The following is a 24,018-nucleotide window of genomic DNA, read 5'->3' as shown; positions in this document are numbered from 1 at the left end:
CTTCCAACCCAAACCAGTCTGTGATTTTATGACTCCAGAAATGTTCAATGGGAAGCTCCCTATTAAGTTGGAATGGGGGAAAATCTGTAGAATTTGAGATGCAAATGGAGCTTTCTAACTGACTCCTGGAGTGGGATGCTGTTCTCCTAACGCCATGTCTTTCAGCCTTCTCAAAGCTGAATGTCTGCTCGCCTTCCAATCACTCTCTGCCAGCCCTGCAGAGAGAGAGATGCATTTAGTAATGGACTGAGATCTTCCTTCCCTGGCACCTGCCTTAGGTGGGGCTGACAAGTGTTTGCTGCCTAAATGTCTTAGGCAGTGAAGCTGTACAAACCTGTTCCCACCCAGACACTGTGAGCTCTCTGTTCTCTTAATATTCTTCAAATGTTCCATCACCTGGTGTTTAGAAGAAATTTCAGATATCATGTTTTTCTGAGAGTGGAAATCACTGGTTTCTGCCTTACCACTTACAGCATCAGCTCAGGTGCATTGTAATGCCTCAGAAAAGCACTTGTGTGACGCCTTATTGCTGAAGGATGGTTTGTGGTAGTTTCAAAACACTTGCAGTTCATTTTGTTCTTTTATTCTGGCTTTTTCAGGAAATGGGAAATAATCCTGATATGATTTGGGAAGCTCTTCAGAAATATTGGCGTTGTTGACCTTAAACATAAGGTGAAAATAGTACCAAGTGTATACAAGTGAAGTTACGCATTGTAAACCTGTAGCAAATAACTGTAATGCTCCTGGGCACTTTTCAGAAATAACTTGGAAGTGACATTATCAAGAGTGTTTTGTCATAACTCTTCCAGAGTCCTTTTGTAGATTCCTGAATCACTTCACATGTAATAGTTTTTCATGTCAGCCGTATTAGTAGCCAGTACCTCCATGATGTTTTTTTCTCTCTCTTCCTCAGCTCCCCTTTTTAGATACTGGATACTTCTTTTATCACAATGGCATTGCCAAGGCCAGGAGAAGACGCAGTCTTCAACACAAGCTTCATCTGGAAAAGGATTCCAGGGTAAGTGTTTCATCATTATGTGCACCTATCATTTTTTCATTTGTGACACAGACTATTTTTTATGAGGTCAGGGTGATGATCAAATCTGTGGTTATGGCTACATTTGCTTCCCCATGCTTCTTTCAAGCTTGGTGGCTTGAAACCTCCCGAAGACCCTCAGCTTTTATTTTTATTTCACTACTACAAATACTCTTACATTATCTGAGATGTATCCTTTCTCCAGTAAGACTCAGTGATGCCAGAGTCTCCAGGACATCTCTGTGCACTCTGCCTCTCTACCATGGCGGGCGGGAGGCATCCAGGGTACATCTGCCCCAGAAGATGTCCATCCCCAGATCACATCCTGCTAATCCATGGGTCATCCAGCCCAGAAGACCTTGTGATGTGAATGGTGGCATTTTCTCTGCAGTCACACTGGGACTTTCTCAGGGAATAGCATACACACCAGGTGCTAAGAGAGTGTACGCTGTCCAGTATTTCTTTTAGAGGCTGTTTCTCACAGTCTGCAAATGGTGTGCTTGGTTTTCAGAAGCATAAACCCTTCAGACAGGAGGGAAAGGCTCTTTTTGCACAAGGCCATGAGCTGGCACTAGCAAATTCTTTTTTCTTCAGAGTTTTTACACTAATATAATACTGGGCTGGAGTGGAGCCATGTAGCACAAAATGTCTATTTACTGCCCAAAGAAAGTAGATAAGCCTAAAGAATGATAGCATGACAGCAATTAGATTACTTTTTTTAATCCTTCAGTAGGATTTAAACTCCCTGTACTGTGAGCAAAAAAGAGGAAGGAACAATTTTTTCCCAGAGAGGATTTTATTGCCAGATATTATATGGTATTGTAACACCTATGAAAATGATAATCTGAGTAGGAATAGAAGAAAAATAGGTTAAATAAGATCATAATTATTGCTGTGACACCAGAGCAATCAAGGTCTGATAAATTGCTAACTTAATTCTCCTACTTCTGCAGAACTTTCAAGTAGGTTTGGACCCAAGTCCAACTGGGATACACATGGCTAGTTAGGTAAAGCTGGTACCAGGTACAGGTGAGGAGCTGTGAGGAAGAGACCCATATAACCTGCCTTGAATGGAAATTCTCAGGTTGCCCTCATTTTGTTTACCAAGCAGGGATCAGAAGGTAAACCACTGAGAAACCACCTACAGTTACTGGATACTAAACAGATGTCCGGAGAGAGGTGCTTTCATTTCCCTGAACCACCCAGTCTTGGTAAAAGCAATTTCACAAGAAGCATGCAAGTGAGTGTGTTGCAGACTAGTGGCTGAGCACAGTTATTGTGCAGGTGTTTCTGTACTGGAAATACATATTTTTGAAAGCCTTTAAAAATTTTACAAATAACCTGTGATATCTGTATGAATCCACCGATTCTCATTGCAGCCTCATATTACGTGGCTTCATTCCAGACTGGCTTTTGCACTGAGTACCTCTAGACTAAGTGTCTGCAGTGCTGTTAAGAACAGCTTAAATGAATCTACCTTCTTGTTAAGAGATTTTTTTTTTTCACAGTCATCTGATGTTTGTGGTCTCTAGACTCCTGGCTGGCTTCTGTCACGTTCCGTGAAATCTCATTTTTGCTGTTAATCTCCTCTTCTTCCTGATACTGCATACCAATGGCTCAGCTCTCCTTGGCTCCCTCCTTTGATTGCAGGGAATAAAGCCCTGTGTTTAAATGAGCAAGAGTATCTTCCATGTGAGGAAATAGATGATCCTGGATGTATCCTGACCTCCTGTGTTACACTGAGGGATGGAAGGGGCATGGAAGCAACATTTCATTTCCACGTGTAATATGACATTTTCTCATCTACCCCTTCTACTTACTCTGTCCTCTTGCATAGTCCTTGAGCTCTTACGATACCATACAGGTAGGTTGTGTTTTGTAATACAGTTTGAGAGCAATTAAAATCATTACTCTTATTTCCCTTCTTTGTGTTATACATAGAGTTTAGAGAAGTCATTAAAATTCCTGTCATATTTGTGTATAAGTGGAAACATGAGTTGTGTTGACAGTCCTTAATTTCAAACTCCAAAAATAATTCCTAAATTTAACGGCAGCTTTCTAGACCATTTACATTCAATTTTACTTAGCAACAAATGTCAGCACTGTCATGGTTAATATGTTAGCGCATGAAGCCAAGAATAAAATGTTCCTGTTGTCGGGCTAGCCGGGAAGCAAACTTCCACCACAGAGCCTTACAAATCTCTTAGGAGCCCTTATGGTAAGTGCTGTAGTTGTTTAGCCCTACCCAAATGTTGTGAGAAAGTGGGCTGCAGTTATTCTGTATACTTTTTACTCTGGAGAAGATTACAATTCCTAGCTAATTTTAATTATTAGTTGAAAAACAGCACAGATGTTCACTCAATTAATTAATGTTCTTTAATCAAGTAAGTCCCTTGAGGAACCATGTCAGTTTTTGAAGAGTCCGGGGAGATAGATGGCAGAGCACTATGCAAACAGGTTACTGCATCATTTTCATGCTCTGCATGTCTTTTAAAATGCTCAAAGAAGCTTTGTTGTGTTAAAATTTACTGTATGTTTTCACCAAAATAATTTGGACATATGCTAAACGTATACAGCAGTTGTGTGATAAACATCATCACTGTCAAGGGAATGGGAATGGAGTGTTAATAAGATGCCTTCCTAGAGATGCAGCAAGAACTGAATCTTTGCTTGGAAGAACAGCCTCAAATACGATGGATTTGACATGATTTAATACATTAGTGTTGCTGAAGCCTGAAGCAGTGCTGGCAGCAGGTAGAGGCATATGTAATAGCATCATATAGTGTGTTGTTCCACTGAACTGTAGAAGGAGAAAGTGCAGGCACATGAAGCATCATGGCTTTTGCTATCAGTACAGTCCTCTCAGCGATCCTCACTGTCAGTGTGGCAAATGCCACAGTGAATTGAACTGCTTTAAATGGAGGCTGTTTAGTTATTTAAATTACATTCTCTGGAGTGCAGAGAATCTTCCAGGAGATGCTTGCTCAGAAACAACTCTTGCATCAGATGCAAATTTCCATGATTTCCAGGTGCACTTGTATTTTGTTATTTTACCATATGTACCTTTTGTGCCAAATAGATGGGGGGAAGTCCCTTTAACATTTTTACATGTTAAAGCTGGGATGTTTAATGAGATAAGACATAGCAGCAAGATATCCAGCGTTCTCCATGCAAAATTGCATTTTCATTTGCCATTATCTGTTAATTGCTTTAGCTGAAATATCTCAGACCAAAAGGTCAGCCGTTTAGGCTGGGTTTGCTTTAGGAAGCTTCACTTCAGTAGCCGCTGTACTCCCTGGAGGTGGAGGCAGGGAGGCAGTCCTTGCCATGACCCATGGATGCAGGGAGGAGGTGACAGCAGGGGGCAAGAACCCTGAGTGACATAAAGCTAATGAGGAGCCCAAGTAGGATGGGACCAGACATCAGCATGGAGGTGAAGAGAGAATGACCAGGACAGGCTGGAGCAGAAGCCCAGAGTCAGAAAAAAGGTTGAATGATTTGGGCATGGAGCCAGACCATGAGCTGAGGAGGAGCACAGAGGTAGACTGGGGAGACTGGAAACAGGGTGTCCACGCTGACAGCAAAGTGTGGTGCCTTCTGAGTGTGGGTCACAACACAGCCTTAGAGTGAGGTGGCCTTTTCCACGGGAGACTTCCCTGCGAGCAAGGGGAAATACAGCTTCTGTAAGAGCAAGCTTTGGTTTTAATTATGAGGAAGAGTGGTATATTTCATCAGTGTGATTGCTCTGGAAAAGCAAATCAGAACTGTGGAGATACTTCATACTGTCTTGTTTGTTACCTTTCCTGTCTCTGGAAGTACAGTAGAGGCAGGATGGGAAGTGGAGACCTTCCCTGCTCCACCACACCTAAAAGAAAATAATCGGATTTGCTTCATTTTGATTTTTCAAAACTGACTTAGATTCAGGTCTCTTATGGAGAGACTCAGCTGTATCATTAATAAATGTTTTGAAAAGTGGCCACATAAGTAAAAGGGGAAAAAAATGCACATTCTTTATGTTACTTTTCAGAGCAATACTTCTGTGTTTTTGCTGTTGTTGGGTATATTCTGTTGGTAAATAGTCTTCCACTGAAGGAGCAAGAGTTGAAACACAGTTTGTTCTCTCGAAGATTATTTTGCTTTCTTTCAGGTTTTAGATAAAACCATTTTCCTCCCACACAGTCTCTCCTGTCAGACAGCTGCCAAGATTAATCCCACTCAAGAAAGAGGTTTTAATATACAGAGAAAAGCTGAGTCCCGCTACTGATATCTATATGCGAGTGCATCTGTGTTGGGGGAATAAATATATATCTGCAGAGGGGGGAAGGTGAAATGAAAATCTTCCACTGAGGGTGAGCGAGTTTGGCATTAGATTGTGATTTTGTTGGAAATAAACATCCCAGTGATGGCAATTGTTATGGTGAGGAAAGGGATTAGAGAGGGAGGCTTTGCTGATACTCGTACTGGTACAGGAGTCTGGGGAGGGCAGATGCATAGCTTCTTCAGGTTGTAGTCTCTAGGTGCCCATGGCTAAGAGTACTCCCAGACTGCTTGTATCATGGGGCAAGGGAAGAAAAGGGGGCTGTAAATGCAGAGGAGCTAAGCTTTTAACTAGATCAATCAAAATCTTCCATATCCTTCATTGCCTCAGATCCCTCCCATGTCCCCTTAACATGACTGGCTTGTGGTTGGACCATTGCAACCTGGGAAGGCAGAAGTGCCCTGTGCCAGAAAGGGGGTTGCCAAGTGCTGCCAGAGCTGGGTATTTCATCCCTGGTCACCTTTAACAGGGGGAAGGAGGGCCTGCAGCTTGGGAAGAGCACCACTGCTTAACAGGCAGCAGCCCTTAGCAATGGCAGCACAATTTAAAACAATTTTCAGTGCCCTTTCTGGCAGCATTAACAACAGGCTTGAGATGGATTAAAGGTGGAGGTTTTTTCCTCACTCTCTTAGCACTGAACTTCCTCTTTGCAAAAATGAAAATCCTCCTGATAAGATCAGGAGAACTCAGTTTTCCCAGTTCTTCGGTGTACATGCAGTGACTTGGGGATGCAAGGGTTAGGGGCCATTGTAGCTTTGTTTGCAGATTTGGTCAGAATCTCTGTAATTCCTGTGGAGGTGTAACCTGTTTCTCCAGCCTTCTGTTGCTGCAGACAGGCAATTCTGTCCCTGGAACAGAGCAATAAGAGCAATTCGCAGTTATTTTATTAAAATGGCTATATTTGGCATCTTTACTCCTGCTCTGTGCCCCACATCTCGATCTCTCAGCTTCCTCACCAGTGCTAGTGATTTTCATTCCCTGATAAGTTTAGGATCAAAGCTTGGAATCTATCCCAAGATGCTTCCTCCATCTGAGAAGAAAGCCGGCTTGCTCCCAAAAGCAAAGGGGCGGCAATACCAAAATCCATCCCACAGGAAAGAGTCAGCACCTGACCAGTGCACTGTTGTAATCCTGCTGTTGACTCCCTTTGTGGGTAGAGGGATTAATTTCCGTGCGGTTCATCACAGCAGAGACCTCAGATCTATGAAACTTTGAACATCTGTGGGAATAAACGTTCTCTAAAGCGAATGTAATGCCCAAGACTTACTACCCAGTCTCAACTCTTAGGGGGAGGCTTCAGGTCCCCCAGCCAGTTCTCTGCCGTGCAGGGAGGTATGGATGTGTGCATTAGGATAGAGAGGAGAAAATGGCAGGATAGAAAGCCCTTCATGTTTCCAGCTCTTTTCTGTACATTCTTGCTGTGGATGGTAGTGATGACAGACTTACCAGTGAAGTCTATTTAGCGTTTTGCTGTAATATATGCTGTCATGGGGCTGGCATGCTGGTAGGATTATGCCCAGGTAAAGTTTGGAGCTGACATCAATTTTATGAGACTATAGGGCAGCATTACATGAGCATTGGTGTTATCCTTTTGGAAGGAAATGGAACATTAAGTAATAAAAGCTCTGCTTAAGTACCTGTAATAAATATTGAACAGCCAAGAAAAGCTCATTAGTGGAAATGTCTTCTTTCCAATGCTGAAAAAAACTCCAGCCACCCTCAAACCTACACGCTGTTTGTTCACCAAACAAGAGCTGAAGATGTTTTTGTCTTCAGTCATCCTGACAAAATGAAGCATATTGTGCAGAAGACAGGCACTGTCATCCATGAATGGATCCCTGGTTTATCTGTTTCTGGCATAAGTTGTCTTACGCTTTATCCAGTGTATTTGACGAAGGAGTTCTGAGAGTCTGTTCCAGTTCAGAGGGAGGCCTACTCTTGTATTAATAACTTTTTCAGGTTGATACCATCTTCAACATTTGTTTTGCTTTCCCATACCGCTCAGTGCCCTTTTTGAAGATTCTGTATTTGTAATTCACAATGAAGCCAGTTGGCAAGCATTATAAGAAAAAAACCCCCTATTTTCCAGAGGAAACCATAGTCAGCTGTATATATTAGATCATCTGATAATTGATCTGGTGTATGTCTTATTACTGAGCAAGTTTAACACTCAAATGAAGCATTTTGCTTTTGTGATATTTAGACCTGTTGCAGATGTTGGTGGATGGTTATTTAAATGTCCAGGTTCATGAATGGGGTTATCTGAGAAGATGAAGAAGCAGCAGGAATTACAGCACAGTGTTAAAAAAAAGCAGATGCAGTTAGTCCATACAAAGGTGGAATTCAACCTGTGCTTCAGATGTGGAAAGAAAAAGAATCATATAGCCAGTAGGACAAAGATAAGTAATTGTAGGAAGTGTGTTGTAAGATCTTTGTCTTACCAAACAAGAAATCAACAGGATTGCAAAGAGGATATTTAGGTGTCTGATAAGGGAGGAAAAAGGTTTTCCTACTATTTTGCCCCTCTTGCACGGCTGATAGAAGTAAGGGGATACTGCTGTGTCTCCGGAGTGCAGAGGGTTAGCTACTCTTCAGGCCATGAAATTGTGTCTGTGATAATGTCAGAGAGTGGAAATTCACTGAAGTAGCAGGTGTGGTTCATTACTATACGCATAGCGTGGCTGTTGTCACTGCAAATAGTGATTGCTAAATTCCCTGTGATTGCTTTTTGAAAACTGAAGCTGAGGGAGTCCTATTTCTTGTTATCCCTGGCCTTTGTATACTCTGTACCTGCCCAAGAAGGGTTGATGGAGATAAACTGCTCACAGAAGGCCGCCTCCAGCTGCATTTTGCATAGCTGACCAGCAGTGACTCCAGCTGTAAAGCACTTAGCTGCTCCTTATTTGAGATACCACAATTATTGCATAGCAGCCAGTTTCTGTAATAAGAATAAAAAAGAACTCTCTCTTTCTGATATAAAAAATAATGAGGTCTAGAGGTACTCAGGTACTTAACCTGTCACTTAGGCTTGACGTGGTAGTCCCCTTCACTGCAGAGTGAGTATATTAGAATCATAGAATCATAGAATCGTAAGCGTTGGAAAGGACCTTAAGATCATCTAGTTCCAACCCCCCTGCCATGGGCAGGGACACTTTGCCCTAAACCACGTAGCTCAAGGCTCTGTCCAACCTGGCCTTGAACACCGCCAGGGATGGAGCATCCACAACCTCCCTGGGCAACCCATTCCAGTGCTTCACCACCCTCACTGTAAAGAACTTCTTCCTTATATCTAATCTAAACTTCCTCTGTTTAAGTTTGAACCCATTACCCCTTGTCCTACCACTACAGTCCCTAAGGAAGAGTCCCTCCCCAGCATCCTTGTAGACCCCCTTCAGATACTGGAAGGCTGCTATGAGGTCACCACACAGCCTTCTCTTCTCCAGGCTGAACAGCCCCAACTTTCTCAGCCTGTCTTCATATGGGAGGTGCTCCAGCCCTCTTATCATCCTCGTGGCCCTCCTCTGGACTCGCTCCAACAGCTCCATGTCCTTTTTATGTTGAGGACACCAGAACTGTACGCAGTACTCCAAGTGGGGTCTCACAAGAGCAGAGTAGAGGGGCAGGATCACCTCCTTCGACCTGCTGGCCACGCTTCTTTTGATGCAGCCCAGGGTACGGTTGGCTTTCTGGGCTGCAAGCGCACACTGCCGGCTCATGTTAAGCTTCTCGTCAACCACCACCCCCAAGTCCTTTTCTGCAGGGCTGCTCTGAATCTCTTCTCTGCCCAGCCTGTAGCAGTGCCTGGGATTGCCCCGACCCAGATGTAGGACCTTGCACTTGGCTTGGTTAAACTTCATAAGGTTGGCATCGGCCCACCTCACAAGCGTGTCAAGGTCCCTCTGGATGGCATCCCTTCCCTCCAGCGTATCAACCGAACCACACAGCTTGGTGTCATCGGCAAACTTGCTGAGGGCGCACTCAATCCCACTGCCCATGTCACCGACAAAGATGTTGAACAGGACCGGTCCCAACACCGATCCCTGAGGGACACCACTCGTTACAGGTTTCCAACTGGACATCGAGCCATTTTCCACAACTCTTTGCGTGTGGCCATTGAGCCAGTTTTTTATCCACCGAGTGGTCCATCTATCAAATTGATGTCTCTCCAATTTAGAGACAAGGATGTCATGTGGGACAGCGTCGAATGCTTTGCACAAGTCCAGGTAGATGACATCAACTGCTCTGCCGCTGTCCATCAGTTCCGTGGCTCCATCATAGAAGGCCACCAAATTGGTCAGGCAGGATTTCCCCTTAGTGAAGCCATGTTGGCTGTCACCAACCACCTCGTTGTTTTTCATGTGCCTTAGCATGTTTTCCAGGAGAAACTGTTCCAAGATTTTGCCAGGCACAGAGGTGAGGCTGACTGGTCTGTAGTTCCCCGGGTCTTCCACCTTCCCCTTCTTGAAAATGGGGGTTATATTACCCTTCTTCCAGTCATCGGGAACTTCACCTGACTGCCAGGATTTTTTGAATATGATGGACAGTGGCTTAGCAACTTCATTCGCCAGCTCCTTCAGGACCCGTGGATGGATTTCATCAGGTCCCATGGACTTGTGCACGTTCAGGTTCTTAAGATGGTCTCGAACCTGATCCTCTCCTACAGTGGGCCTAAGGTCTTCGTTCTCACAGTCCCTGCATTTGCTTTCCAAGACTTGGGTGGTGTGGTCAGAGCATTTGCTGGTGAAGACTGAGGCAAAGAAGTCATTAAGAACCTCAGCCTTCTCCAAATCCATGGTAGCCAGTTCTCCTGAGAGCTTCTGGAGAGGGCCTACATTGTCCCTAGTCTGTCTTTTATTTGCTACGTATCTATAGAATCCTTTCCTGTTATCTTTTACATCCCTTGCCAAACTTAATTCTAGCTGGGCCTTAGCTTTCCTAACCTGGTCCCTAGCTTCTCGGGCAATGTTCCTGTATTCTTCCCAGGCCGCCTGTCCTCACTTCCACCTTCTATAAGCTTCTTTTTTCCCTCTAAGTTTCCTCAGCAGCTCCTTGTCCATCCATGGAGGTCTCCTGGCCCTCCTGCTGCACTTTCTTCTAGTCGGGATGCAACACTCTTGAGCACGTAGCAGGTGATCCTTGAATATTGACCAGCAGTTTTGGGCCCCCCTGCCCTCTAGGACTGTATCCCATGAAACCTTACTAAGGAGGCTCCTGAAGAGGCCAAAGTCTGCTTTCTTGAAGTCCAGGGCAGTGAGCTTGCTGCATGCTCTTCTCACCGTCCTGAGGATCTCAAACTCAACCATCTCGTGATCACTAGAGCCAAGGCTGCCCTGGAGCGTTACATTTCCAACCAGTCCCTCCCTGTTGGTGAGCACAAGGTCCAGCATGGCACCTCTCCTCGTCGGCTCCTCTACTGCTTGAAAGAGGAAGTTGTCTTCCACACAATCGAGGAACCTCCTGGATTGCTTGTGCCGGGCCATACCGTCCCTCCAACAGATGTCAGGATGGTTGAAGTCCCCCATGAGGACCAGGGCCTGCGAGCGTGAGGCTGCTCCTATCTGTCTGTAGAGCGCTTCATCCACAGAGTCCTCTTGATCAGGCGGCCTGTAACAGATCCCCACTGTAATGTCCCCTGTTGCTGTTTTCCCTTTGATCCTGACCCACAAACACTCTGTTACCTCATCACCCGTCCCCAGACAGAGTTCCATACTCTCTAGCCTATCACTGACATAGATAGCAACGCCCCCTCCCCGTCTGCCTGGCCTGTCTTTTCTAAACAGCCTGTAACAGCCTGTATTAAGCATATGATGAAGAACTTCCCAGTTTCTAAGTTTGTATTCCTGATGGTAAGTGTGGCATTGCTGGCCCGTATGTTGGCTTTGTGTGTATGTTGTATTTGTGATGTGCAATACAATTCTAATGTAAAATATTACAACACTTGAGTATGGAATATTAAGCATTTCAAACAATTTGCTGCTGGAGCAAATGCAGTTATATCCAGCATGATGTAAAAGTGAAGCTAAATTGATCTATTATTTCTGTTTGTAACTAGAAAGACAGCTTCAGGGAGAAAAAAAGTCCATCAACATCAGCATTAAAGAATCTTTTATAGTTGTATTATATGAAAAAGCATCATTAGCCGCACATAATAAAATAACAGACTATCAAAATGACGTCAAACTCAAACATACAGGTGTCTTTTATGGAGACAGTGTATAACTAAAATTATAGGGTAAGCTAGGACTATTTCTATTAGAAAAAAATATAAAAGAATGTACCACAAGATAGTAGACTGATAAGTGAAGACAATGCTGTGCAGATTCACATAGAATTTTCCTATAATAAAAGTAGTGAGGCACTGGAGTCCTGGTGCACCGGGGGCTGTGGAGTCTGCATGGTCAGTGGTTTCAAGACACAGTTCAGCAGTGATCGTAAGTGACTCGGGTGTTGCTGATACCTCCCTGGGGCCTTGGGGATGGCTCAGATGACCTCTTGAAGTTGTTTCCAGCCACATAATTATATCATTTTCATATTGCTGAACATATTACGTAGAGTAAGGCAATAAAATGAGCTTTATTCCTCAAAAATACTTGTAATCATGTGGAAGTTCAATAGTTTTACAGAAGCCTGTTGAGACAGCAGACCACATTCAGCCTCCACTCTGCTGCCTGTAAATTGCTGAACTGGCATTAGTTAAGTTTCTGCTTTATTGTTGATGTCTGTTCTGTTGACTGCAGCATCACTCCCCAGTCTCCCTCTGCTTTTTCCTGTCTCTTGCTTCCTGCCTGGTGATTAGAGTCTCTGTTTTGTGGAGCAGGCCTTGTCTTTGTTATTTGTCTGTGCAATTTCCAACTTCGAATGGTCAGTGGGGTCTGTTTAATATTATAATACAAGCAGTGGCAGTGGTGAGAATATTTAAGGTTTTTTGTTACTAGGATATTGAGAAGAATGAACAGTGTGAGCCAGTGACTTTGGATTAATGTGGAACCTATTGAGCTGCACGAATATGCTTTGGTTTGGGACAAGTTTGGTTTGGTTTTGAGTAAGAAATCCAGCGCTTTGATGTGCTGAGCTAACAATCACTGAAGCTCATGAATATCTTGATATTCACTGGATCCAGCAATCCATGGATGTGGTAGTGGTGATAATCATGCCTTTCTCTCTGGGAAGTCAGCTGCAGTCTGATGGTGAGATGAAGAAAAGCCTTCTCTGGACCGTCACCGTGCCGATATCTCCTGCACTGTGTGGTGACCCTTCTCCCTTCCTCTTGCCAGGGCTCAGGTCAGGACAGCTGGGGTTGGCATGGAAGAGTTAGTCATGGCCTGGGAGAACTTGTGCTTGATGATGGCAAAATATGTGGGGATTCAGAAGTGCTTTCCCTTCCCAAGTCACCAATGTTAGAGCTATGACAGAATCCAGACTGCCATGTGTAAGCCCATCTTCAGGGTTAACTTCACTTTCAGTTCAGAAAGCAAATGTATTCAGATATACCTTCTTTTCAATACAAGTAAACTGTATGCTAGAAAAACTTCCTCTGGAGCAATGCAAGACATTTTGGAGTCCATTTTCTTTTGGCAAATCTCTAAGCCTAGCAGAATATTTGGAGACTGGGAAACTGCCTTTTGGAAGATTGGAAATATATTGGTTGATGTATACTTTGGGAAGAACATAGAATTAGTTAAAATATTGCTGATAGTATATGATGCCCATGTATTTTAGACTGTGGCATGGTAGATTTGGAATGAAAATGAATTTATAACGGTTTATTTCTTTCTTTACGTCAGAAAATCTAGGTTTCTTGCGTGTGCAGTTAGATGACCAGAACTGTTTGCTGTACATGACATTGGCAATAACTAAAAGGTGGTGCAGCTGAGGGTGTACAGTTAAATCAATAGCAACATAAGACTGGAACATTTTTTTGGTGTAGTTTTCTGGGATATCTGAACGTGCTGTGCCAGGGCTTGTGTTGGAGGGCTGTAATGTTAACCCTCCCCCCGCTTCTGCTAAGAGACTTGAGCTAAAAGAATCGATATAATGGCATATGTTACTATATCACACAATAAATGTATTATGTAGTGCATCCTCCCATGCCATTTAACATACTTTAGTGCTGTTTAAAATTTGATGAGTGTTTTCTTTCTGAACAGCATTTCAGTCTATTGGTTTATTGCAGCCTGTTCCAAAACACTGTTGTCACAAGCATTCTGTGTTTCCAGTTCTTCGAAGTGTATATGAAATCTCTTAAGTATAATATTAATTTTATTTTTGCTACCAACTCTAGAGCCCAGAGCCAACAAGGAGTTACAAATACATCTGTGAAATCGTTGCTTGTATGCATGATGTGTTCCATGAATACAAAAAGGGGTTTCCAAAGGTCAGAGAAAGTTGATTGCAGTATTTGGAGATACAATGGAAACGAATTAAAGGTTCAGATTTAAATTATTTCTGAACAGTTTTCTGCAGTTATTACTTGATGCTGCATTGGAACATCAGCAAAATGGGTGCCTCCAACAGCTGAGAATAGCCCATAGCAATTAAAATGCTAATATGTATGTCATGGGCTGGGGAAGTTGAATAATGCTTCTTTGCCTTGTAAACTTCCAGCTGAGGGGGAGAACAGGACCGAGTAGAATAAAACATTGTGGAAAGACTAAGAAATGCCTTAACATCTCCATGGTACATATTTTTACTAATTAGTTATATAGTATCAGTTCCATACTATCATAAATGGACTCTGATCAATATTACAATTTTGCTTATATGAAGTGATAGCTGAATGGCCACATTTCTGTGAACATACAGTTTTATGGTTTATATGATAGTCATCTACTGTCTGAGTCCTGAAAAGAAATATGCTCTTATTACGTGCACAGATTTCATAGTTCATAAATGTAAATAGCCTGTTTCCATTCATTTTATCTTTAGTGATTCCAAGAATTAATCTTTCATATAGAGGAGTACACGGTAAGGGATCCATGAGCCTCGCAAACATGAAGTCTTCACAGAAGAATCAGAATCACCAGATCTAATTATTATTTTGATGCTCCTGGTCTCACAGCAGTATCACTAAGCTGATTACTGCTGGGCTCTAGGTTATGTAACACTGCAGTGCTACGCTTAACATTCATAGCTGGTTCTCCTCTTCCTCACCAGCTCTGCATGTTCTCTCCTATTCCTGTTCTTTGGAGGAAGTCCAGATGCGTTGGTTGTATCCTCGTCAAGAACCTGAAAAACAAAATAAGCCACTGGGGCAAGGAGATGCCCTGTGTTTTGTCTTGGAGTCTGAGGCTGAGTGATTGATTACATTTGTTCCCATCTAACTTGGCTCTCTCATCTGGCAAATATGATAAACTCAATACCGAGCCCATCTTCTGCGTTAAGCTACTGGTTTTCCTGTTGCTCAGCCAGCCTTTCCCTGGAGAGCTTCTGGATTGCTGGGTCACTTTTGTCCTACCGGTGGTAACACAAAAGTCAGCACTATAATCATAGAGTCATAGAATAGTTTAGCTTGGAAGGGACCTTCAAAGGTCATGTAGTGCAACTCCCCTGCAATAAGTAGGGACATCTTCAGCTAGATCAGATTGCCCAGAACCGCATCCAGCCTGGCCTTGAATGCCTCCAGGTACGGGGCATCCACCACCTCTCTGGGCAACCTGTGCCAGTGTTTCACCACCCTCATTGTAAAGAATTTTTTCCTCACATCCAGCCTGAATCTCCTCTCTTTTAGTTTAAAACCATCACTCCTCGTCCTGTCGCAACAGATCCTGCTAAAAAGTCTCTCCCCATCTTTCTTATAGGCCACTCTTAAGTACATAGTGCCTGGAGGCATTCTCTCCCAGAGAAACAAGGAGCTCAAGGCAGCTGCTGTCACGGCCCCTCTGCTCTTTGGAAAAGCCACCTTCTAGTCATGTCTGCACAGTGTCTTAAAAATGTGAGATACTTTTTATAAACCTTATAGGTACTGTTATAACTGCTGTTTTTTCCAACCCGGAGCAAGCTGAACTCCTCTTGCAATAGCCTGCCTCATGCATTTTATGGCTCTGACACCATAGGGCAACAGGCAATCTCTGGCAGAGTCTGGATGAAAATGCTGATTCTCTTAGGCCAGGAGATACTGACGTAATTGAACAGTGCTTGCTTTATATTCTTTTCCCAACTGTGATGCTCTCCTGGGAAAACATTATTTGGAATCCATTTTATTTTTTTTGGAACGTGAGCTTTTCTTGGAATAATTCCCTTGGTCGCTATAGGAAGAGGATTCCTGTTATGACTTGATTTTCTGAAAAGAGTAGGGGAAACTTCCTTGTTAAACTTTTACTTCCTTGTTTCCAGATCTAACCGTATTCATATCTCCTAAATCTCAACAGTCCTTCCCGAAGTTGTACAGGGCATGTTATGGGAAAAGCTATGAAAATTTTTCTGTCAGACTAACTGAAAAAATAATTTTCCTAAAAGAAAAAAAAAAAAAATTTAAGACTTAAACTCATTTTCTTTCTGATATTGCAGTCACAAAATAACAGAAACAAAATCAACCTTTTCGTATTTGAAATACCGAATTGGGGGAAATATGTTGTACTGCACCAAGTGATTTTATTTAGGGGAAGAAAAACCCTAGTTCCGTTTTGTTTCAACCTTTCTGGTCAGAACCTCTGTAAGATTTTGTTTCATGATCATTTTTGCTTGTTTTCTTCAGTTTCATTATTTCTTTCCAAATGAACATCCTGTTGCCACAATGTGAAAAGTATGTTTTGTGCAACCAAAAATAGCTAGTGGGAGACAACCTCTAAAAGAAGCATCTGATTATCAGCCAGGACTACAGCCTTCTTCTGCTCATAGAAATGGGTAACTCACTGCTCACTTCACTGCTGTTCTTAATTGAACGTAAATGGCTATCACCAAACCTAAAGGCAGCAGTGCCACTGTGAGGGTTAGAGCTTCTCACAGCTGTGCAGACTGACCTCTCTCTGATGCCAGATAACTCTAACAAACCTCCACTGGTTCTTTGGTCTATAGCCATTGTGAAAAATAGAAGCAAAGGGGCTTGGCACAAGCCAAGTGTTTCAATTGCCAATTCACTGAACAATGACTATTTGCTGAACATCTGCATCAGAAGGTTTTTTTAGTCCTGTTTGGATGTTACTCTCAGAAGCCATTGATAGCCAGAACTGCCTCAAGAGTTGTATCACAAGCAAATCAAGGGAACTCAACTCACCCTGCCTTTTCTAAAGATATCTAAGGAGGCTGAGATTTAGAATCATAGAATCATAGAATAGTAAGGGTTGGAAAGGACCTTAAGATCATCTAGTTCCAACCCCCCTGCCATGGGCAGGGACACCTTGCCCTAAACCACGTGGTCCAGGGCTCTGTCCAACCTGGCCTTGAACACCGCCAGGGATGGAGCATCCACAACCTCCCTGGGCAACCCATTCCAGTGCTTCACCACCCTCACTGTAAAGAACAACTTCCTTATATCTAATCTAAACTTCCCCTGTTTAAGTTTGAACCCATTACCCCTTGTCCTACCACTACAGTCCCTAAGGAAGAGTCCCTCCCCAGCATCCTTGTAGACCCCCTTCAGATACTGGAAGGCTGCTATGAGGTCTCCACGCAGCCTTCTCTTCTCCAGGCTGAACAGCCCCAACTCTCTCAGCCTGTCTTCGTACGGGAGGTGCTCCAGCCCTCTTATCATCCTCGTGGCCCTCCTCTGGACTTGCTCCAACAGCTCCATGTCCTTTTTATGTTGAGGACACCAGAACTGTACGCAGTACTCCAAGTGAGGTCTCACAAGAGCAGAGTAGAGGGGCAGGATCACCTCCTTCGACCTGCTGGTCATGCTTCTTTTGATGCAGCCCAGGGTACGGTTGGCTTTCTGGGCTGCAAGCACACATTTAAGCCGGCTTATGTTAAGCTTCTCGTCAGCCAACACCCCCAAGTCCTTCTCTGCAGGGCTGCTCTGAATCTCTTCTCTGCCCAACCTGTAGCTGTGCCTGGGATTGCCCCGACCCAGGTGTAGGACCTTCCACTTGGCTTGGTTAAACTTCATAAGGTTGGCATCGGCCCACCTCACAAGCGTGTCAAGGTCCCTCTGGATGGCATCCCTTCCCTCCAGCGTATCAACCGAACCACACAGCTTGGTGTCATCGGCAAACTTGCTGAGGGCGCACTCCATCCCACTGTCCATGTCGCCGACAAAGATGTTGAACAGGACCGGTCCCAACACCGATCCCTGAGGGACACCACTCGTTACAGGTTTCCAACTGGACATTGAGCCGTTTACCACAACACTTTGTGTGCGGACATCGAGCCAGTTTTTTATCCACCGAGTGGTCCATCTATCAAATTGATGTCTCTCCAATTTAGAGACAAGGATGTCATGCGGGACAGTGTTAAACGCTTTGCACAAGTCCAGGTAGATGACGTCAACTGCTCTGCCGCTGTCCATCAGTTCCATGGCCCCATCATAGGCGGCCACCAAATTGGTCAGGCAGGATTTCCCCTTAGTGAAGCCATGTTGGCTGTCACCAACCACCTCGTTGTTTTTCATGTGCCTTAGCATGTTTTCCAGGAGAATCTGCTCCAAGATTTTGCCAGGCGCAGAGATGAGACTGACCGGTCTGTAGTTCCCCGGGTCTTCCACCTTCCCCTTCTTGAAAATGAGGGTTATATTACCCTTCTTCCAGTCATCGGGAACTTCACCTGACTGCCAGGATTTTTTGAATATGATGGACAGTGGTTTAGCAACTTCATTCGCCAGCTCCTTCAGGACCCGCGGATGGATTTCATCAGGTCCCATGGACTTGTGCACATTCAGGTTCTTAAGATGGTCTCGAACCTGATCCTCTCCTACAGTGGGCCTAAGGTCTTCGTTCTCACAGTCCCTGCATTTGCTTTCCAAGACTTTCATGGTGTGGTCAGAGCATTTGCTGCTGAAGACTGAGGCATTTCCCTCAGTCAGGGCATGGCTCTTCTCGTAACAGCTTCTTAAACCCTGTTCTGAGGAGGTAATGGGAGCTGAGTGTTGCAGTCCATCAAAGAAAGAAGCATTTTTTACTCATAGGCTATCATTCACTGAAACAAAAACCTCACTACTTAACTTGAGATATACAGAAGATGAGGTATGAATCACAGAATGGTTTGGGTTGGAAGGAACTTTAAAGCTCACCCAGTTCCAACCCCCTCCCACAGGCAGGGACACCTTCCACTAGACCAGGTTGCTCAAAGCCCCATCCAGCCTGGCCTTGAACACTGCCAGGGATGGGGCAGCCGCAGCTTCTCTGGGCACCCTGTGCCAGTGTCTCACCACCCTCATAGTGAAGAATTTTTTCCTAATTAATGATTATTTATTTTTTTCTTTAACTTCCAGGAATCTAGTTGGAGAGAAGCCTGGAAAAGGGGATATAAATGATTGGATCTGGTTAGTTTTGTCTCAGGAAGAAAACTTGTTCTGCAGTGAGCAACTTGTCATAGTGAAAAAGTGTTTTTGCTTCATTTCAGGGTTGCCTTATGCGCTCTCAGTGGAATTTGGAGTTTAATTATGAAATGTTTTCACTTTCATGTGTCAGTGAGGTTTGGAAGAAAGTTTGAATGTATGAAAGAAATGCAAATTTCAGATTGAGAGGTATGAAAAAGGACACTGCTTTTAGGAGTGTGAGTCAAACTGACAACTAGTGGTGTCCTGCCATTCACTGTGGAACACTGAACATTTTTGCATAAAGAACGTGTTTCCCTAAAGGCAGATGTTTACCTGAGAATGTTATTTGTCAGAAGAATCTACTCATCGTGGTTTTCTTATTAGCACTGTACTTGAGAAGTGTGTGCAAGGTGAATTACCTACCTGACTTGCAAACAATGAATAATTCAGTGTAAGCCATGAAGTCAAATAAATCTTCCCTTATACTCTCTGTCTGCCTACAAAATAGATGTCAGTGAGGAAGGGACTGCTTTGGTGGCTTAACCTGCAGATCTCCCACTGAAATGGTCTGTCTGTCTGTCTGAAATAATTTGTTGTATTTTACAGTACATAATGAAATAATCTTGAACTACAGGTTTCGAAGCATGTTGCGGGTATGGATTATGCCCATTTCACAAATGCTGGAAATAAATAGAGGGGAGGCTTTAAATTTTCCAAAAGGTCACACAGCAAAGCAGAGCAAAAGCCAGGAGTAGCTTCCAGATGCTAATCTACTGTTCTGGAAAGGGAGGGGGGGAGAGAAGAAAATAAAAACCGAGGTTGGATTAAAGCCATTTGTGGTCTTTACAGCACCTGGGCAATGAGAAAACTGAGATGAGAACAGGGGGAAGAATAAAAACCAAGAGATTAGTGCAGATCCTCTGAAGCCCAAAAGAATTAAACAAAGGACAGTAACCTTAAACTATAATTACTGTTGTCATTTAGTGTTTCCACATGCATGATCTGGAGGCTCAGGGGAAATTACTGTGCTAGAGGCTATCTAAGCATAAAATAATAACAGAATTGTACGGAGGCATTTGTCCCTGGGTATAATCCAGTACAGTGGTCCTGCCTCTGCTCCTGTCCTTGCTTCCCCATGGCTCCTTCCAGCTTTTCCCAGGATGACGCTTGCTTGTCCTGGGTAACAGCAGCAGCAGATGGAGAAAACATATTTACCTCTCTAGCATGATAAAGATTGGAGTGAGAGATCTTTGTGCTCAGGAGACTGTAACCCAAGTAATATTTTCTCATTCACTGTTTCATTCTTGCTGTCCAATAAGCAACTAATTTTTTGCATAAACTATGTGCAAGTTGTTTAACTGAACATGTAGAAGTGTATGTATGTAAAAAACATAGGTGCAGCATTTCCCAAAAGGTAAAATCCAGCACCCTCCTGCCTTTGCATTTTCAGATGAAAAGAAACAGGCAGGGAAATGCTTGCCTTTGTGCTACTTTAGACTATGCTACTGACCCCAACTGTGTGTTGATGGGCTAGGGAAGGTATAGTTTGGCACAGAGCTGTATCAGTGATTTCTTAGCAATTAGGGTTGTGTTGGTGTTGCATGGTTTTTATTCTACTATTTGCTCATGGATATGGGAGCTCTCTTGGATCTCTGCATTTAAATGTCAGGAAGCTGACATTTAGCTCCTTTCATTTCTCCTACCCCAACTGCCAGAAGCATCCACAGAACACCAGGACAAGGCATCTTCTTAGCTCTGATCCCAAACTGCAGCACTGAGGTTCTGTCTGCTTTGAGCGTGTTACCCTCAGATGGAGATGTGGAATGAAATGATAAATAGTTTTTGTCTCCTTTGTGAGGTTATTTGAAACCTCTTTTAATATGTTTTGTCTGATTGAAGCAGCAGCTGTCTACCCACCCTGGCTAGAAGAACTAGGGGCTTTGATGAAAGACGTGATGAATGATGTCCTTGAGATTTATATGGGGTTTTCTTGTCAAGTCGTGGGTTATATTGAGAGGGGACATGTGAGGGGGGAATAGAAGAGAACTTTTCTCAGTTCTGCCTTTATTTTTTCTTTTGAAGGTTGACAGCAGGAAAGGGATTTTTTTTTTTTTTTTTTTTTTTTTTCTTTTTGTCCATGTTTTCCTTAAGGACCTCAGTTAAGTTTTTACTGGACAACACAGTAGCTTTCCAGGACTCTGTTTTCATAACAAACCTTAAGGTAAAACAAACCAAATAACCATCTGCTTTCTTCATCCCTGACTAAACCACGACTTCAGTTACATGCTAGTGTAAAGTATGAGGTGTTTGTGCTTTCTTGCCCTCTAAACCATTGCCTGCTTTGTGAGTTATGATAAAGGGAAGAAAAATTGCCCCAGACACCTGTATGCACTTGTGGAGGAACAGGGTACCTGGCTTAAATGAGGAGGATCACTCAGGTGGGGATCACACTGGGGTTTTTGCCGTATTTCTGTGCAGTGGGTCACAGGAGCTTATGCTGACCCCTGTACAAGCTCCAAGATGGAAATGCTGTAGGGGGAGCAACCTGTGAGCCAATACAATGCACAGCGGTGCACCTACACTAGAAGGTCTTCAGGTCATGTCCATGTGCCATTGGTGCTTGAAGAGCCTGAACCATACCAATTCACAAGGCTCTACGTGCTGCTCTGGCCTCATATACACACCTCCCCTGGGATTCCCCTTCAATATCTCAGCGTCTTTTCCTCACCAGTGGGTTGTGTATTCTGATTAGGTTACTTTTTTTGAAACAGGCATTCTCCTCTGAAGCAAAGAATAATAATTTGTCCTCGAAAGTTCAGCCCAGCAAGTTTGAACTAGAGTTCAGCCACAGGGAGGCTGTTAACAGTTTTTCTTCTCACAGGCATGGTGTTAAACGCAAGAGATAGATGTTTCTCCAATTTGCAGCAGTAAAAACCTGAAATTTCATGGAAATGAATGGCTGAGTCTGTATTTATCCTTGGACAAAAGGAGGAGAATTGAATCTCAGCCAAGAAGCTAATACCGAATGTACATTGTTCCACTGTGGTGGTTTCACCTGATGTTTTTCTCAGTGGTGTTCCCGAGTTTAGGTATTCTAGTGTTCTCTATGCTTACTGTTTGTTCCTCTGATACCGTTCCCACATTTTTTTTTTGTTGCAGAAATAGCTGGTGTTGGAATCGGGAATATGATTGCTCTTGAAAAACCTGTTTCTAAGCTAGAGCATTTCCCTGCTCTCATTTGCAGTTCAGTCCAGGGTAGCATGTGGCAAGATGAAACAAGAGGGAATATCTTAAACTGGGTTTGCCCTTCCTGCAAGGGAAGCAAGGAACAATGAGGGGCCCTACCCGGTAGGAAAGTTTTCAGTCCTTTCCAGGGACTTCATGGGGTTTTGTTTCTCCATTTTGCAGAATACTGTTGTTACCCTCAGTCTCATAAAATGACATTTTGAGCCAAGACTTTGGCAGGGCCATCCCTTACATAATTTTGCTGTATGAGGCAGCGCCTCATTGTTCCTCATTTTCCTTTTGTGATGATCATTCATGGGTACAGCTCACCTCACTCTTAGAAGAAAGGCCCAGAGCAAAGGGCATCATCTCCGATGTCATTGTATTGTCCACAGCTTGCCAAGCCCATGATTCTGTCATTTAGCACTGAATGCTTTACACTTCTTCATACTGCAGTGGCCTGAGACATGTGGGACTTCATATCCCAATGTAGGCATCTGTTCAAACTGCCATAAAGTCAGTGCTTCCACTGTAGTAGTTTTATTTCTCCAGACCTCCCTTTTGTTACTCAGTGAAGTGCTGGTAGTCTCAAGCCACTTTTTCAGTGCTTGCCATAACAGAGGTTGATGCTGGCTTTTTTTGAAGAGCCCTTAAATGTGTGTGCAGCAGACACTGTTAGTATTAACCAGAGATTCATCACTTTTTGCATCAGAGAAATGTAATTTCATGAGGGAAGCTTTTCCATTAAGGTTTTATTCTGTGGAAACTGTAACATGGATTGGGGCTTAAAGTTTGGACATAAAGAGCTATTTCCGTAGAATTCACACACATCATTTTTGATTGCCTGCTGTGTGAAACCTGTACAAGTGATTTTCTTCCATTATTTGCTGAATATTTGTCTCAGTGGAAGTAAACTAGGAAAAGCAAGAACTATATAATGAGATAGCAGTTTACAGGAGTGTATAGAAATCTTTAGTGATAAGCAAAAGCATATTTAGGGTTTAGTCTTTCTCAGACCCTTGGGGTACAGCCTCCTTTCAATGAGTGTGAATAGAGAGTATCCCTATTAATATTAATGCAAGTTATATATGTGTACTGGGAGGAGAATATACCCCAAAGTCTAATTATTTTATGCAAATAACTGAACTGAAAAGATACTACCTCATTCCTGGCCAAAAAAAGCAGCAAAGTTCAAAGAATTTGCAGCAGGACGATCATTTTATAATTTGATTTAAACCAGCCTGTGCTCTGACTCAGTGGGGACAAGGGAAAGCTCTGGCACCAAAAGCTCTGCTAGTGCACTTGCAACTCCAATAATGAGTTTTGTAGTCTTTGGGGGGCTACTTTTCATTGCTCTAGGCAGTGGATAAATAGAGAGGCTTGTGACAAATCTGAACCAGTTGGATGTCCTGGTCCCTTGAAATCAAGGCAGAACCCCCTTTGTTTCTAAGATTTCTGACAATAAATTTAATTGTGCAGATGTGCTTTGGAGAGGGGCTTGGCCAGCAGCCAGCGGGACAGGCTTTTGGAGAACATGGGCAGGGATGTAAAAAGCCTCTCTGCTCAGGGGGTTGTTGAGAAAACCCATAAAACATACTCAGGTCACACTTCTGTGCCTTGTACTGCCCTGTCTCCGTGACAAGCTAGGAAGAGTTTCAGCTGGGATCAACTCTTAGTGTATTAATGTCTCAGTTTCACAGGCTTTTCCTTCCCTGGTAATTCTCTGTGTGCTCTTTTATGTTGGGGCTGGCTCTGTGCCCCAGCATGGCATCTCTTCCCTGCTTTGCTGACCCACCACTGCTCTGTGTTAGGTGTCCTGCCTACAGTCTCATGCTAGGTGTGATGCCTTTGCCAAATCACTCATGTCCTGGTAACTTTCTTGTCAAGAAAGAGCTGTAGGCTTTCCCTGGGAGAATGTAGGTTCAGTATGCTGCTCAAGCAGGCACTAGGCAATTTGGAAGCTCAGGGGCAGAAGGATGGATTTCTGCCACTTGATGGCAGCCAGATTGTGGGATGAGGTGGGAAAAG

At 43.5% G+C, this 24,018-nt stretch overlaps 1 protein-coding gene across 1 annotated transcript in view; it reads left to right on the top strand.

Moving 5' to 3' along the window:
* PCSK2 (proprotein convertase subtilisin/kexin type 2) overlaps window positions 1–24,018 on the top strand; it is a 110,323-nt gene that overhangs the window by 19,850 nt on the left and 66,455 nt on the right. The window contains exon 2 of the mRNA XM_030490221.1: window positions 914–1,018. Coding sequence (XP_030346081.1) covers window positions 914–1,018 — 105 coding nt within the window. The remainder of the gene's footprint in view (window positions 1–913; window positions 1,019–24,018) is intronic.

This window comes from Strigops habroptila, chromosome 6, assembly GCF_004027225.2.
Source record: "Strigops habroptila isolate Jane chromosome 6, bStrHab1.2.pri, whole genome shotgun sequence".
Classification (NCBI taxonomy): domain Eukaryota; kingdom Metazoa; phylum Chordata; class Aves; order Psittaciformes; family Psittacidae; genus Strigops; species Strigops habroptila.
This window is presented reverse-complemented; position numbering and strand designations above follow the sequence as displayed.